A 15884-nucleotide genomic window follows, 5' to 3' on the forward strand; every position below is an offset into this window, starting at 1 on the left:
TTAGTATAATAATATTTAATATGTATAATTTAAGATTCGAGATTTTAAAATTTAGAATTCATACGTAACTATTATTTTATATTTTATACGATTGTATAATAACTATTTAATATTTTTTATAACTGTATACAGTTATTTAGTATTTAGTATCTTCTTCACTAGAAGTAAAATTAATTTTAATAAAGTTTAAATAATTTTGACTATAAAAAATATTTAAATGTAATAATATTTAAAATGTAACATTTAATTATAATGTTGCAGTTATTTAGTGATTTTCTATAATGGCAATTAGTAACTTATACAATTATTTTAAAAAATTTTTGATCAAACTAAAAAATTGTAACAAAATTAATAAAAAAAATATTTTAATATTATTTGATTAAAATAAAATAATTAATTTTTCACATTTTAATAACTAATATGCTACAACAATATTAAAAATAAAAGTATTATCTGAGATATCCTTTTCACTTTTTTTGAAAAAGGGAGGCCTTCGAACGATTTGATAAATTTGAACGTGCTTTTGTTTTTTAGCCTTTGTTTTTAGCGTCCATAATTTTCATCCTTTTGTAATTTCTCATACATGGGGAGGTGTTTTGATATTTTTCCTAAGAAGAATCAAATATCAAGGAATTTTCCAATTAAACCTCCAAAGCTGTCTCGAATCGTCTGCTTCCCAAACCCTCGTCTTCCCTTCTTATCCACTCCACTCATCGCACTCTCCGCAGCGACGCCTTCGATTCCCTTCTCCCATGTCGGTGACCATCCCCTCCGGTGGCTTCTCGGCTTCCTCCTTCGCGACTACGGACCGTCGCCTGTGCCGCTGGCCTGCTGTCTCCGTCTCCTTCGTTTCCAGCCGGCCGGCCGCGCCGGGGCCATTCGTTCGAGCAGCTTCCTCCTCCAAGCCTGGCGCCGCAGCGGGAGTGAAGCCCGCAAAGGGCATCACGAAGCCCCGTCCTGTCTCTCCTGCCATGCAGGCGCTTGTCGGCGTGCCGGAAATCCCCCGCACCCAAGCCCTCAAGCTCATTTGGGCTTACATCAAGGAGCACAACCTTCAGGTTGCTACCGCCTTTCTTTTTTGTCTAAATCCTAGTTTTGTTTCGTGTTTGGGTCTTAGTCAAATGTGCCCTTGATCTGACTATACACTTCTGTTCTAGCTGTACTGATACAGATTAAGCATGCATTTTTTTTCTGTGATTTGTTTATGTGTTTGCTGAACAAGTATCTGAGGTTGCACTAGACAGGCACAGAATAACTTAGTATTTTATTAGGAGTCTTAGTTCCGTGCATGATATGCTAATTTTCAGAGTTGAGATCACTCTAACATCACTTGTTGGTATCATCGCTACTGAATAGCGCAAAGATATTTAGTTGATAGGATTGTAAAAATACAAAGAAACTTTGAGAAGCTGCAGCCGTCACCATGTGCCAAAGCCAAAACTTTTCTATACACCTTTCAGCATTGGTAGAAAACCTTAGCACTGAGATAGATATATGGGTTTGGATTGTCAGATTAGTGATTTTGAAGTAAAGAATATTGGGGATTGTTCTTGGTTAAAACGCACACAACAACACATGGAAGTAACATTTGTATAAAAATTCAAATGATTACATTTTTGGGGTTGCTATGCCAAATGAAGTCCATGCAAAATTATGGATGATTAACTTTTGTAGTTACTGAAAAAACAGACTATAGGAAGCTTGAAACGTAGGAAGTCAGAGATACATACTGTTGGAATACAAACAATCTGTTGCCGGAGATTTTTAGGGGATTTAGTTGAATTTAAAAATTACACAGAATTTAAATTCAACTTACAGTTGACCTGACCTGAACAGATGATCTCAGGCTGCCAGCAAGGGTTGATTTTTATCCAAGTGTCAACCTCAGAGTGACTGAGTGAGCAGAGCGTCCGAGCAAAGAGGCCGGTCGGACGAGGCAGACAGGCCGAGCAAGAGAGGTCGGACGGTTCGAGCAGACAGACTGAGCGGCAGACATGTCGGGCTGTCAGAGAGGTCGGCCGGGTCTAGCAGACAGACCGGTCGGCAGACAGGTCAAGCTGTCAGAGAGGTCGGTCGGGTCGAGCAGATAGGCCGAGCTGTCAAAGAGAATGGTCGACCGGGCGAGCTTACAGGCCGGGCGAAGATCCCGACCGGGCAGAGAAGTCTGTCGGTCTGACAAAGAGATCGACCAGGTGAGCTGATCGAGGCCTGCGAGTCGCAATTTCCTTGAAACAGATTCGCCTACCTTTGGTTGTGCTTCGAGGCTTACAAGGGTCGTCTGTTCCCAGGATACAACGACTGACCGTGAATCCGACCAAGCACTGGTAGTCACGGCGAGCTGAGTGGTACCTGAATGTTACCGCGGGCACTCCGCCGAGTAGGAGATGCACGACAGAGGAGGAGAAAGAAAAATGGAGAGCCTTTGCTTTGCTTGCTCGGAGGTCATTATTAGCCGAGCAGCGAAACAGTCACCGTTCACTCATTATTACTCGGCTGGTTTTATTCTGCATTAATCTCGAATTCAATGCATCCATTTCACAGCAGTAAAAGATCTACGTGGCAAAATGTTGGTTGTTCCACTTGGGCAAATTTTGCCCTGATCGGCCCGACATTCGTGTGCGCAGGTCGCGCTCGCACACGAGTCAACTTGGTTCAGTGCAATCCGGGTCTTGGATTTGCACCCCTTGCGCATCCACGCGTGAGAGAGAGCCTCTTCCATGTATTTGTTCATATCCTCAATGTATGTGAATCAATATAAACCAACAAAAATGCCTTGAAACTTCCAATGTGAGACGAAAGTCCCATTCACAATGGAGCCTCTTTCCTCTTATATTTCTTCTCCATTCGTTTATTCAACACATACTACACGGACACATACCACAGTTTGATAGGAATTTGATGCTGTGGCAGTCTATGCTATAATGCTTTGAATATGCAAATGATCACATGATGCCAATGTGCTGTCTTCAAGAATACATATTTTAGTCTCTTATGTGATGTTCCTCTTGGAAGATAAGAGGAATACATATACCTTCATTTGTATGTCCTTTATGTGTCTTAAAATTCATAGTTAGCCAACGACATTCAATTAATGTTTTGCATATTGAGGTCTTCAAGTATGCCATCAGAACAAGGTTGTTTGGTAACATTTTTATAAATCAAGAAGAATTTGCATTATAATGAACCTGTGTTTATTTCAATTAAATCATGTTTTCATTTACAGATGGTTGCTTTGACTTAAAATAAACTCCTGGTAGTTCGTTGTAATTGTTGCAGTATTTACTCCCTGTGCTCTCCTGTTTATTTCTTTATATTAAAATGTGTATTGTCATGGTTGATACTAGATACATTCAAAATTTATTTTCTTTGTTATCTTTTTTACTATCCCATGGCACTAAACATTTGCAACGTCTTGTAGAATTAGGATCGATCCTTGTTTACTACAATAGATCTTCATAAATATTATAGTATAGGTGATTTTTACTATGCTCTCTCTCTCTAATGCATTTGTCATTAATCTCCTGGCGGTTTAAGTAGATTCTGCCAAGCTTCTAGCTGATATTAATTTTCTATTGGATTGTTCTATAATGCAAGGCTTGTTTCGCAGGATCCAAATGACAAGAAGGTAATCATATGCGATGAGAAACTAAAAGCTATTTTCGGTGGGAAAGATCGAGTTGGGTTTCTGGAAATAGCAGGGTTGATTACCCCTCACTTTGCAAAGTGAAAAAGTACTGTGACATTAGCTAGTTTTTGGTATATGGATGGCTATAAGTTCTTGTCATAACTTATCCATGGACCAACAAGTTATTTGTTCTGTTTTTTTTTTTTGGTCTTATTTTCCTATGCTAATGACTAAAATACAGTTCTATCTTATCGACTTAGTTGTATGGCTAATCCTGATCCTCTATCTTATCTACCTTTAAATTCTCGTGTCCATTGTTGGCTGGCTAATTTTGCAAGTATGATATCTTCATTTGTGGCTTTCAATCATTAAACTTGCCATTGAATAACTTAACACTGTAAAGCCCCAAACTGCTAACTCTGCTTTTTTAGCCGTTTACTTTGGTCTCTTTTTTATAATTCATTTTTTATAAATTTGAGATTAATATTTTTTTAAAATGCCATTCAAGGTTTTATTGATATTAGAAGTGGAACATCCTATAATATTTTTTGTTTTGTTACCGAAATGTCAGATCAAACTTCAAAGTGTAGATCAATTTTGATAAATTTGTTTTTTTTAAATTTTCTCTCTTTGTAAGAAACGCAGAGTGAGAGCAAAATATTATTATATTATTTTATACAAACTATTTATTCTAATATAATTAGAAGAAATACATGAATCTACTAGATTATTTCTTTACGAATTTATAAGAGAAAATTTTGAAAAAAAATTCTGGAAATCAAGCCAGATATTTTCTGGAGTTTTTTTTATCATATATATATATATATATATATATATATATATATATATATATTGTAAAAAGTTTCCGTTCCTATGAAAATTGTTTATGTTTAGAATTATTAGCATCATCACAATCTAATTCCCCATTCGGCGCGTATCAATTTGCCACGTCAATCGGACACAATCTAACGCAGATTCACCCGCAATCCAGCGAACCGAACCGGGTGGCGTCGCTCCATGAACCGCGGGGTTGGCGGCGCGTGAAACCCAAATCTAATCGATGCAAACTGTTTCGATTTTTTCTCCTCCTCTTTCACCCTCCCGCCACTCGACGCCGCGCGCGACGACTTGAATCCGCAAACCTTTATTTTACCCCAAATCCTGAGACTTCCCACCTCCAAATTTGATTTCGAACTCCTCCACTTCCATCGATCCCCTAACCGCCCTCCCGATTTCTAATCGCTCGTAAAAAAAAAAGGCGCATCCGTTTTCCCCGCGCGGTTCTCTCTCTATACAAATCCCCCTCATCCCCCTCCACATCATCCATGGCGGACAAGGAGAACTGCGCCCCTCACCTCACCTCCTTCACCGCCGCCTCCAAGAGAGTCGCCGCCTTCGCCTATGATGCCGATCCTCACCGCCCGACCAAAAAGATACGCGTCGAGCTGGTCGATCTTCCCTTCCTCTCCAACGCCGCCCCTCTCCTCATACCCAGTCCTCCCACCCCGCCGCTTCACAGGCCCAATTTGCAGCATCGGAGTAGGGAGGCTCAGGGCTCTGTTATCGCTCCGACGGTTAATTCATACTCGTCAGAACCGGGTTCCAGAAGCGATGAGCCTTATGCTTCGGACATCTATCGCTACCTCAGATCTAAGGAGGTTAGGCTCATGCCAACATTTTTTTTTTCTTAGATCAAAGGTAAAATCGATACTAAATGTCGCTGCCTTCGTTGAATTCCCAGGTCGATGCCAAGAACAGGCCAGTGGCAAATTACATGGCGACAGTTCAGAAGGACATCGACGTCAATATGAGGGCGGTTCTGGTGGATTGGCTCGTTGAAGTAGCAGAGGAATACAAGCTGCTATCTGAAACCGTTTACCTCTCTGTCTCGTACATTGATCGATTCCTCTCTTTCAACGCCATCAAAAAGCCGAATCTGCAGCTCCTTGGCGTGACCTCCATGCTCATTGCCTCGTAAGTTCCAACAGCCTCTCTTAACTGACTGCCGTTCAGCTGCTATCCATTTCTGATTTACTGATAAAAAGAGAAAAAATTGCAGGAAGTATGAAGAGGTCGATCAGCCCACTGTCGAAGAGTTTTGTTACATCACGGATAATACTTACACGTCGGAACAAGTTGTGAAACTGGAGAGCGACATTCTAAATTTTCTCAAGTTTGAGTTGGGAAATCCTACCATCAACACTTTCTTGAGGTATTGGTTTTGTCTATTTGAACTTCTACCCTGTTGTCAGTGTGTATGCATCTAATCAAATCCATTGATTCCTTGTTCTAGGATCTTTTCTCAGGCTGGTCGGGAAGATGAAAAAGTGAGTATCTTTTGAAAAATTAGTTGTTACAGTACTGTGCTATACAATTTGCTGATGGTTCTTCAAACTTTTGCAGTATCCACCTCTGAAGCTAGAGTTCTTGAGTTGTTTCCTTGCTGAATTGAGTTTGCTGGATTATGGATGCCTCCAATTTTTGCCATCTCTAGTTGCTGCTTCAGTTGTCTTTGTTTCTAGATACACCATTGATGTAGAAAGACATCCTTGGGTAAGACAATTACTTTGAGCTAGATCTATGTTATAACTAAATTTTGTTAATAACTAAATTCTTTTTAATTTGCAGAGCAAGAAATTAATTGAGTGCACTGGCTATAATGGAGTTGACCTGAAAGATTGTGTCCATGCTCTACTTGATCTGCAACTGAAAAACAAAGCTCCTGGCTTGGTTGCTATCAGAGATAAATACAATCAACACAGAGTAAGTTTATCTAATGAGGCAAAAGTGTATCAATGCAGCTGTTGTGGTTACCATAAGCCTTATGTTTTAACTTGTGTTATTTTTACAGTTCAAGTGTGTGTCTTCATTGGTTCCTTCTGCTGATGTGCCCGCAATCTACTTTGAGGAGCCCAAGGAATAATGTCTCTGAGAAATGTGATAGTGTTTCCAGTTCTCAGCAACATTGCCACTTCCCTGTGACTGAGTGAAGCAGAGAGCTTGAAATGATTGCTCCGAGTGATATTGTTGCTATTTATGTCTTAATCTGGTTGTTTTCCAGATGAGCCATCGGCCTTTTTTGATTGAAGTTTTGTTTGTAGAGGGAATCCCTTTTCAAGGGTATCATAGATGGGTAACCTCACATCAAACTCAATCCTGTGTGAATATGAGAAAATGTATTCTTGTATGTTGAAGCAATTAATTAATAGCATGATGATTTATGTTCAAAGAAAAGAAATCGCTGAGATTGCTGTATCTTCTGTGTCCACAATGCTGTGAACTTCGTAGAATTTTTTTTTTTTGTTCTTCTCCACATTGATAGCAGAAATCACCATCTTTATTGCGGTAACATTGCCATTTCCTTTGGAGCATGGCCAACTTGCACAATGTGATGGCTCAACTTATCAAGCATCTTAAAAATTATAGTTGTTTGTGGATGTTTTCTATCCCCTGCAGTGAACTCATGCACTGTATCTCCGAGCTCGATCCAGCTCGAGCCTGCTGGCTTTGGCCTTCCTATACCTTTCATCTTGGTCCTTGCCTTTGCCACTCCATCCCATTGTCTTGCAGCTGCATAAATATTTGACAATATTGCATAATTCCCAGCATCAGAAGGTTCAAATTTTACCAACTGATTAACTGCCTCCTCTGCAAGACCAACATTGTTATGGAGCCTGCAAGCATTCAAAAGGCTGCACCATATGATTGCATTGGGCTCAGAAGGCATTGTCTTTGCGAGGTGGAACGCCTCATGAAGAAACCCAACGCGTCCTAAAACGTCAATCATACAACCATAGTGCTCAATCTGAGGCACAATGCCATAGTCTGTTTCCATGCTGTAAAAGAAAGAGCGAGCATCTTCGACGAGTCCCATGTGTGTGCAAGCACAAAGAACGCCGATGAATGTCACAGCATTAGGCCTGATGCCTTCCATCTTCATCCGGGCAAACAGAGACAGAGCTCTCTTTCCATGCCCATGCACAGCTAGCCCTTGGATCACACAATTCCAGGACACTAAATCTCTGTCAACCAATTCTTTGAATACACTCCAAGCTTTGTCGATACAGCCACACTTGGAGTACATATCGATCAGCGCATTTGATACATGAGTAGACAATCTCAGTTTACTTCTTTTCACATAGGAATGAATTCTTTTGCCAAGGGAAAGCAAGCCAGATTCAGCACAAGCAGCCAATATGCTTACAGTAGCAGCAACATCGAATTCAAGGCTTGCCTCCTCCATCTGATCCAACAAGCGAGAGGCTTCCTTTGCTTGGCCTTTCTCAGCATATCCAGTTATGATGATGGTCCAAGTGACCAAGTTTTTAACAGGCATTTTATCGAACAGAGCCCTCGCCATTTCCAGGTCCCCTGACTTGCAATATCCTGACAATATCGTCGACCATGACACCACATTCCTCTCAGGCATTCTACCAAACAAGTCGAAAACACTCTCCATCTCACCGGCTTTAGCAAGTCCATCCAACAAAGTGTTCCAGCTGATGATATCCCTCTCTGGCATTTCTTCGAACAGCTGTCGGGCCTCGGCGACCTCTCCAGCTCTAACTGCTCCGGCAAGGATTGAATTCCACGATACAACATCCTTTTCGGGCATTCCATCGAATACCTTTTTAGCTTCCGCGAAGCCTGCAGCGCTAGTCTTGGAGTATGAGTCAATGAGAGCGTTGGGAACAAAGATGTCTGATAAAAACCCAAACTTTAGGACATGAGCGTGGATCATTAGGACGCGGGAGAACGAGGAGGTGCCGGAGCAGCCACGAAGTAAGCACGAGTAGGTGAATTTGTCAGGAAAAATGCCATCTTTCTGCATCTGAGAGAATGTAGAGAAGGCCAAGGAAGGCTGGGAGTTGTCGGCGAATGCGCGGATGAGTACGTTGTAGAGGTGGGCATTGGGGAAGGGAACCTGGCGAAAGACGGCAACGGCGGGGAGGACCTGGCGGCAGAGAGAGTAGGCGGAGATGAGCTTAGGGGCGACGAAGAGGTCGCGGTGGAGGTCCGCCTTGAGGATCTGTGCCTGGATTTGGCGCAGGTGGTCGTAGTCGGAGCAGCGGTGGAGGTCGACGAGCTTCTGCTCGAGGAGGCGGCGGTGAGAAGTCCACTGCGGCGGGCGGAGGGAGAGTACGGACATGGAGAAGGCGAAGCTTCGCCGCGAGCAGCAGCGGCGCTCGTGTTCGTCGACGTGACTATACCTTTTCTTCGCCGGACGAAGCCACGAGAATTGTAGGGATCAAAAGCGGCCACAAGCACCCGTTTATTAAAAATCCGTTGCAATAACTAAACGGATCCACGACCTTTCTCGAATTGCTTTATAACAAAATCCGAACCGCTCACTGGGTGACAAAACATCGAGCGGACGGGAGCAAGCCGACGGAGCCGCCGCCATCGGCCGCCTTTTCACCCCCGCGCCGCTCTCCTCCTCCTCCCTTCCATCCCTTGGCTGATTCCGTCCCGTAGCTTGCTTTCCTCTCTTGCTCTCCTTCGCTAGCGAACTACCTCCCCTTCTTTGATGGAGGGAAACGGTAGCAGAAAGGAGGGAGTTTGGAGAGCTGAGGATGAAATTGCTGGTAATAGCAGGGCCATTCAAGCCCTTCGAGAGCTTATAATTTATCCTTTTATCTATGCCGAGGAAGCGCGCGATCTTGGCCTCAAGGTTGCTTCTTTCCCCATCTTTTTGCACAATTGTAAGAAGAAAATTTTGTATTATATATAGAATCTAAAATTGCCCCTTATTCTAGAAACAAATTTTACATATGTCTAGCTTGTTACATAGACTATAAAAGCAATGTGCAGAAGTATAATATTTGAAAATTTTGTCGATGTGAACAGAAGGTAGCCGGCAATGAAAACACTTTAAACGACTCGATAGTGGTTATTATTCTAGCTAAGTGATGACAGGGCAACAACGAGAGACACTAGATGATCTGTTATTGATTGATTTTTTCGCTTGAGAGGAAAGTAAGGTGATGAAACCTCTAGCATTAGAGCAAATGAGGCATGAGAAGAGATTGAGAAGGATATACAATTTTTTTCATCGTTGTTGTCTTGCATGAAGTGCAACAAAACATAAAGAAAGCAATATGGCCTGTAGTGTTAGCGTGTGCGATTAGGATGCATATGAAAAAAATATGTCTATGAGACACACATCAAGAATGAGTAGGGAAAAAAGAGACTGAGTTAGCAACCTTCCTCCATCGCCCCACTCATCTTCTTTATTTTTCTTTCTTTGTAATAAACCAAGTGTAAGAATTGTGTGAAGTATAGTAGAACATTGGTGTGACTAATGCATGCATTGCACACGATGTGTTACTTCCTTTACACTATTGCACTACATGCATAGTAACAATGATGACAAAGATTATGTCCTCACGAGACGGGCAGATGGTCATTGCATGGGGTGTTGCCACCAAGAGGTTTGGAGGTCAATTCTTGGCAGCGAAATGCTTGCTAGATTCCTGCCCTCCCCCATGCAATGGTCACTGTTCAAAGACAAAGCCACCCGTGATTTAACTCTCTATAAATGACTGTGGGACCAGTCGTGTGGGGGCGCCTGAGGTCAATGTATGACCTTTAGCCACCAATGATGACAAAGATTATATCTTTCAACTCAATCACTTTAATCCATCACCTATTTTTTACTCAAGTGGAGAAATTGACCGATAGCGTCGTCTAAAGTGCCTCTCGCTACTGCCCCTTTATCACATATTGAGGCGGAGAATGACTGAAATGCTTTCACTGCCACTCACCTAGTGTCGATGTTGACGGAACTTTCAAGGATCATGGTTTCTTTAGGATATTTTTTTCTAATTTTGTAATAGGATAGACATAGTATCTATGCTTTAGCTCGAGGACAAGCAATATATAAAATAAAATATAGCCTAGTCTAAATCATACCTTTCTTATGAATATATTTAGATGAAATTAATTATTTAAATAAAACTATTCATATTTAGGTTTTTATATTATGTCTATAAATCATGTAACCAGTCTGTATCAAATACAGTTCAAGTTGACCTTTGGGAGATCACTAGTTTCATTTTCAGTAAACTGTATCTTCTTCCTTTCTTAGCTTATTTTGCAACATCTTGTAGTGGCCAAGAGGGTTGCTTCTTTATGGTCCGCCAGGCACAGGAAAGGTAACCAATCACCTCTTCTACTCAAAGTAGTCCTTTTACCTATATAATTATTGCCTGTGGCATTTTTAACATTGTTTCATTTTCAGTTAAACAAAAAACAGATGATAGTTTTTGGGGTTATGAATTTTCTCTATCATTTTGGCCTAATAGAATGCAATTACTATGGTGAAAAAGTTTGTGGTGGTGTTAGTGTAGGTTGATTTATCATGAAACTTCTGATATAGCATGGTAAAAAAAATTACTTTTTAATGTTTATTTCAAACTGACCATAGTGCAATATGCTGGGGTTGATTTAGTGTTTGTAGCTCAGTAGTGCAATTGAACACTTGACCATGATCTTCCTATGTCAAAGCTATTGGGATGCAGTTTCACTTTACTAATTTGATATTTTCCATGTCTCAGACTAGTCTGGTGAAAGCTATTGTTCATGAATGTGATGGGCATTTGACAATGATCAGGTAATGTAGAAGAGTCTTTAAAGAAACAAGGCTTATCATATACTCTCGCCTTATATGTATGTTGTTCTTTCGTTCTCATGTGTGTATTCTCTGCAGTCCATATTCTGTTCATAAATCATATGCTGGAGAAAGTGAAAAGTTCTTAAGAGAATCATTTACTAAAGCTTATTCATATGCGTCATCAGGGAAGCCATCTGTCATTTTCATTGATGAAATTGATGCCATTTGTCCCCATCGCAGTTCTAGGTATCTCTTGTGTCTGAAGTACTTTTTTTTTTTTTCTGTCTGTGGATTGACCTTTGTTTGGGCAGGAGAGAGCAAGAAACTCGAATAGTAGGTCAGCTTCTTACTTTGATGGATGGAAATAAGTCTCGATCCAAATCTCTCCCTCACATAGTTGTTGTAGCATCCACTAACCGGTTAGTGTTAAGCAGGGAATATTAGATACAACTATTTTTGTGTACTTCTGCATCTGTGCAAATTGCCTTGTTTTATGAAGCTAAGTGTTAGTTGCTTGCTTAATCGTGTCTCAATAGAGTGGATGGAATCGATCCAGCATTGCGCAGGCCTGGGCGCTTTGATTCGGAGATTGAAGTTACACTTCCGACAATGGAAGAACGCCTTCAGATTCTTGAGGTATGGTTTGATTATATATTTCCTGACAAAACTCTTCTTTGATATCTTGCTAGATTTGTCCTGACATTTTTTTTTGTAAATTGAAAGATGTGTTAGCCTTATCTTTGCAAGTTATTTTGTCATAATTTTATTCAGCTCTACTCCAAGAATTTTCAACTGGATGACAATGTTGATCTGCAAGCAATTGCCACCTCCTGTAATGGCTACGTTGGTGCTGATTTAGAGGCCCTTGTCCGAGAGGCTTCTAGGTTTGCACATCGCAGATTGTCAGGAACAATTCCTGGTGGAGATGGAGCTACAATTGTCATAAAGATGGAAGATTGGGAGTCTGCTAGATCTGAGGTTTGTCCAAGTGTAACAAAAGGTATCACTGAGGAGGTCACAAAAGTGTCATGGGATGATATTGGAGGATTAAAAGATTTGAAGGTTAAGTCCATTGTTTATTCAATCTATCAAATATTTACCGAGCATCATTATCTAACTAGGTTGGCGAACGGTCTTGTTGTCTGAAACAGAAAAAACATAAACAGGCAGTTGAATGGCCTATTAAGCATGCTGATGCATTTGCAAGACTAGGAATATCACCAGTTCGAGGAGTTCTGTTACATGGGCCACCGGGGTGCTCAAAGACCACCCTTGCTAAGGCTGCCGCTACTGCTTCCCAAGCCTCATTCTTTTCCTTGAGGTTACCTTTTACATCTCAATGAATCCATTTTTTGACTGATACACTTAAATTTCAGTGCCGCAAATCTGTTATGGCAAAGCAATCAAAACAAGAATCAACTTGAAAAATGTTTACTGCATCTATAGAATATTTTTTACTTGCCAAAGTCTTTTTTCCCCTGGAATCTTCCTATATTCGTCTGGATTAAAACCTCTTTTCTCAATTGGATTACTGTCCATATAGTCAAACCTAGATTTTTTTTTCGATATTTCTCTTGCAGGGATTTGGAAGCCCAGTGCTTGTGGTTGCATTGCAATGAAGTCTATGGGAACCGAGTTCATATGTCCACTCTATATTTTATTTAGCTATCTTATTTAGATGGTATTAATCAAGAGAAATAGGCTTGCTTATTTCTGTCTATGGAATGGATGAATTTCATTTTGTCTGATTCAGCAGGTTCCTTTTCTCTTTCGATCGGTCTTTTCTTTATACCTTGGATCAATTTTAGTTATTGTGCAGTGGTGCGGAGCTGTATTCTAAGTATGTCGGAGAAGGGGAAGCATTGTTGCGGAGAATATTTCAGAAGGCGCGTCTTGCTGCGCCTAGCATCATTTTCTTTGATGAGGTCGATTCGATTGCTCCAAAACGGTAAACATACATTTCGATAATCTCAACCATTTAGGATACAATGACTTGATGATCTCACATTCCTTTGAAAAGAATTCTGAAATTTTCTCCTCTAGGTGCTTTCCGGTCCCATCTCCATATCCTTTCTCTCATACATGCACATAATCTAGTTTAATCATAATATGAAGTTTTCGGTAGCATCTTTTGCTGCTCACAAGGATTCTTGAAATATATGCGCATGGTTGCTCTGCTTTTAGATCACTAATTTATGTTCGAGTTTGGTTAATGTTTCGGTAGCGGCCATGGTGAAAACTCAGGCAGTAACGTCAACGTTGGAGAAAGACTACTGACTACCTTATTGACCGAAATGGATGGTTTAGAGGAAGCTACGGTAAGTCCATACCATCCTCAGTTAATGGTGCTCAACTATAGCTGATTTGTTCGGTTTGTGCCCTGCCACTCACAGGGAATTGTCGTCTTAGCTGCTACAAATCGACCCGATGCGATAGATGCTGCTCTTTTGCGTCCTGGTCGTTTTGATTCAGTATCCCCGCATAACCCATACATCATTTTTCCTTTTTCTTCATCATAGTTTTATAGTTGGCGGCATCTCTTATTTCCGATGTAATGATTTTGTTTGTGCTCTAGGTGCTGTATGTACCGCCACCTGATGCTGAAGGCCGGCATGAAATATTACGCATCCACACAAAACAGATGAAGCTAGGGGAAGATGTCGATCTCCAAAAGATTGCAGAATGTACTGATCTTTTCACTGGGGCAGATCTTGAAGGACTGTGTAGAGAGGCAGGCATCGCGGCACTCAGAGAAGATAAATCTACCGAATTTGTCAGTGACCGGCATTTCCAAATCGCAAGAGATGCTCTCAGGCCTTCCCTGACTCAATCAAAGGTCGATGAATATGCCAGGGCAAAGTTCCATAGATGAAACTTTGATTTGTTTATCCGACAGCATATAGTTAAGTCGCCCAACTCTCAATTCAGTTGAGTCGGCAAGATCAGCAGCGGCCACAGCTTGCTCCAAAGTCCTTACTATTGCACTAAGATGGAGAGGAAAGAAAAACAAGAATTGATAAACTAGATGCAATCAGAATGATGAATAATTTGCAAGTCCAAATCCAAGAGAATGATTGATGAATTATGATCTTGTTTCTTCTTCTCCATGACCTTCCTCCAACAGTTTTGATACATTAACATGGCATTGTCATCCAAGCTGCAGAAGGAAAAAAAAGAACAAGGTTCAGTTGGACGCATGGAATATAAGGATAATTACTAAATCTAAATCGATCGCGTAATTCCAAAAATAATGTCTATTGTGAACTTTGTAACTTTTAGAATGCAATCAAGTATTTTGAGAAACAACTTTGTCATGTACCATATAAAAACGTTACAAATCTAGGGAGCCCCGGTCCCTTGACCTGGGGCATATTGCATCTCCCGCCCCCCCCCTGGTAGATCGAGCCTCCGGGTCCCTTATTGAAACTCCAAATCCTTTGGTCGGTTGAGCCTTGAGTCTCTTGACCCGGCGGCATATCATAGCTCTTGGTCGTTGGCCGATCAAGCACCAGGGTCCCTTGTTTCGATGAGTCCTTATGTCCTTGACTTGATGATTGCTCCAGGAAATAATCAGTAGGACGTCGTGTGGATAAAAAAGATGGGTAGATCTAATGAGATAGTTCCAACGGAGGATCAAATCAATATCTAACTACTTGGGCTGCCTGACCCTACTTTTTAGCTCCTTGCCCTCCCGACCTCTAAAGGACTCCGGCTCCTTGGCCTCTCGACCCCTAAAGGTCTCCCGGCTTTTTGACCTCTTGATTTCTAAATGCCTCCCATTTTCTTAGACTCTTGACATTTCGGGCTTCTTGACTCTTGAACGAAGTCGATGTAGTATGTGTAGAAGTAGAAGGGATAGACAGAGGAAATAAATAGAATAGATATATTTTTTTATATCATATTATTACTCAAGTCAATAGACTTATTTATACAAGTTGTTCAAATAATAATAGAAAAATTAAATATGAAATATAATCATAATAATTATAATCATAGTATTGAATATAATAAATTTAAAAATATTATTTTTGCTATTGATTCATGTCAATCTTGATTATGATGCCAAATATGATAAATCTCGATTGATTGAAATCAAATCGAAATTATTTTCTATTATTATCATGACCCCCGACAAACTCAACGGAAGTACTTGAATGTTAAGTTTGAGTGCTAGCATGGTGAAACGTTATCTAAATAATGACTTAATAAATATATCGGTAATTTGATCTTATGTAGAGATGTAAGAAACTGAAAGTGTTGGTCCCTTGCGGCTTGTTAAAGGGGGTGAATCGCTTGAAATAAAAAATGCAAACGTCTTTCTCGAGTTATAGCTTTATCAACATAAATACTTGTACAAAAAAAAGGAAATGACAAGCAAATTAACAAGAGAAAGAGGTACAAAAATTTTACTTGGTTTGCAATCAGAAGATTATTAATCCAAGACGTTAAAAGCCCACTAAAGTCTCCTTCGGGCGGAGAAGTCTCTTACAACAGTTAAAGCACTCAATTACAAAGCTAAATTAAAAGTAGAACGTTTACAAGTGTTGTGTTTAGCTACTAGGATCAGGGTTGTATTTATAGTCATGATCGAGACTCCTAGAAGAGTTTTGGGCGCTCGAACCGCTTTCGCACAAGGTGCGTCGCCAA

General features: G+C 40.6%; 4 protein-coding genes across 4 annotated transcripts; 3 read left to right on the forward strand and 1 right to left on the reverse strand.

The window, feature by feature from the left end:
• The first annotated feature begins 641 nt into the window (after window positions 1-641).
• LOC121976677 lies at window positions 642-3937 on the forward strand. The gene is made up of 2 exons (XM_042528951.1): window positions 642-1058; window positions 3608-3937. The coding sequence occupies exons 1-2, from the start codon at window positions 753-755 to the stop codon at window positions 3725-3727; spliced, it is 426 nt and encodes a 141-aa protein (XP_042384885.1). The 5' UTR covers window positions 642-752; the 3' UTR covers window positions 3728-3937.
• Window positions 3938-4855: 918 nt separating this feature from the next.
• LOC121976679 (cyclin-A3-1-like) lies at window positions 4856-6654 on the forward strand. The gene is made up of 7 exons (XM_042528953.1): window positions 4856-5283; window positions 5367-5599; window positions 5685-5837; window positions 5919-5952; window positions 6029-6178; window positions 6254-6388; window positions 6477-6654. The coding sequence occupies exons 1-7, from the start codon at window positions 4951-4953 to the stop codon at window positions 6546-6548; spliced, it is 1110 nt and encodes a 369-aa protein (XP_042384887.1). The 5' UTR covers window positions 4856-4950; the 3' UTR covers window positions 6549-6654.
• A 136-nt stretch (window positions 6655-6790) lies between these two features.
• LOC121976678 (pentatricopeptide repeat-containing protein At3g29230-like) lies at window positions 6791-8889 on the reverse strand. The gene has a single exon (XM_042528952.1). The coding sequence runs from the start codon at window positions 8772-8774 to the stop codon at window positions 6963-6965; it is 1812 nt and encodes a 603-aa protein (XP_042384886.1). The 5' UTR covers window positions 8775-8889; the 3' UTR covers window positions 6791-6962.
• An 84-nt stretch (window positions 8890-8973) lies between these two features.
• On the forward strand, window positions 8974-14394 carry LOC121976680 (cell division control protein 48 homolog B-like). The gene is made up of 12 exons (XM_042528954.1): window positions 8974-9296; window positions 10735-10779; window positions 11182-11237; window positions 11334-11483; window positions 11549-11656; window positions 11774-11873; window positions 12009-12299; window positions 12389-12558; window positions 13057-13185; window positions 13462-13555; window positions 13631-13708; window positions 13813-14394. Exons 1-12 carry the CDS (start codon window positions 9153-9155, stop codon window positions 14107-14109), a joined length of 1662 nt encoding a protein of 553 aa, XP_042384888.1. The 5' UTR covers window positions 8974-9152; the 3' UTR covers window positions 14110-14394.
• Window positions 14395-15884: the final 1490 nt, after the last annotated feature.

Source organism: Zingiber officinale, chromosome 4B (assembly GCF_018446385.1).
Source record: "Zingiber officinale cultivar Zhangliang chromosome 4B, Zo_v1.1, whole genome shotgun sequence".
NCBI lineage: Eukaryota > Viridiplantae > Streptophyta > Magnoliopsida > Zingiberales > Zingiberaceae > Zingiber > Zingiber officinale.

What these genes read in the sequence shown, in the direction of transcription:
- LOC121976677 (XM_042528951.1), top strand. Translation starts at nt 753, where the DNA reads ATGTCGGTGACCATCCCCTCCGGTGGCTTCTCGGCTTCCTCCTTCGCG. An exon ending in TCAAGGAGCACAACCTTCAG is followed by an intron (nt 1,059 to 3,607) that starts GTTGCTACCGCC and finishes CTTGTTTCGCAG; the next exon opens with GATCCAAATGACAAGAAGGT.
- LOC121976679 (XM_042528953.1), top strand. Translation starts at nt 4,951, where the DNA reads ATGGCGGACAAGGAGAACTGCGCCCCTCACCTCACCTCCTTCACCGCC. An exon ending in ACCATCAACACTTTCTTGAG is followed by an intron (nt 5,838 to 5,918) that starts GTATTGGTTTTG and finishes TCCTTGTTCTAG; the next exon opens with GATCTTTTCTCAGGCTGGTC. An exon ending in ATGTAGAAAGACATCCTTGG is followed by an intron (nt 6,179 to 6,253) that starts GTAAGACAATTA and finishes TTTAATTTGCAG; the next exon opens with AGCAAGAAATTAATTGAGTG.
- LOC121976680 (XM_042528954.1), top strand. Translation starts at nt 9,153, where the DNA reads ATGGAGGGAAACGGTAGCAGAAAGGAGGGAGTTTGGAGAGCTGAGGAT. An exon ending in GTCCGCCAGGCACAGGAAAG is followed by an intron (nt 10,780 to 11,181) that starts GTAACCAATCAC and finishes TCCATGTCTCAG; the next exon opens with ACTAGTCTGGTGAAAGCTAT. An exon ending in AACGCCTTCAGATTCTTGAG is followed by an intron (nt 11,874 to 12,008) that starts GTATGGTTTGAT and finishes AATTTTATTCAG; the next exon opens with CTCTACTCCAAGAATTTTCA.
- LOC121976678 (XM_042528952.1), bottom strand. Translation starts at nt 8,774, where the DNA reads ATGTCCGTACTCTCCCTCCGCCCGCCGCAGTGGACTTCTCACCGCCGC.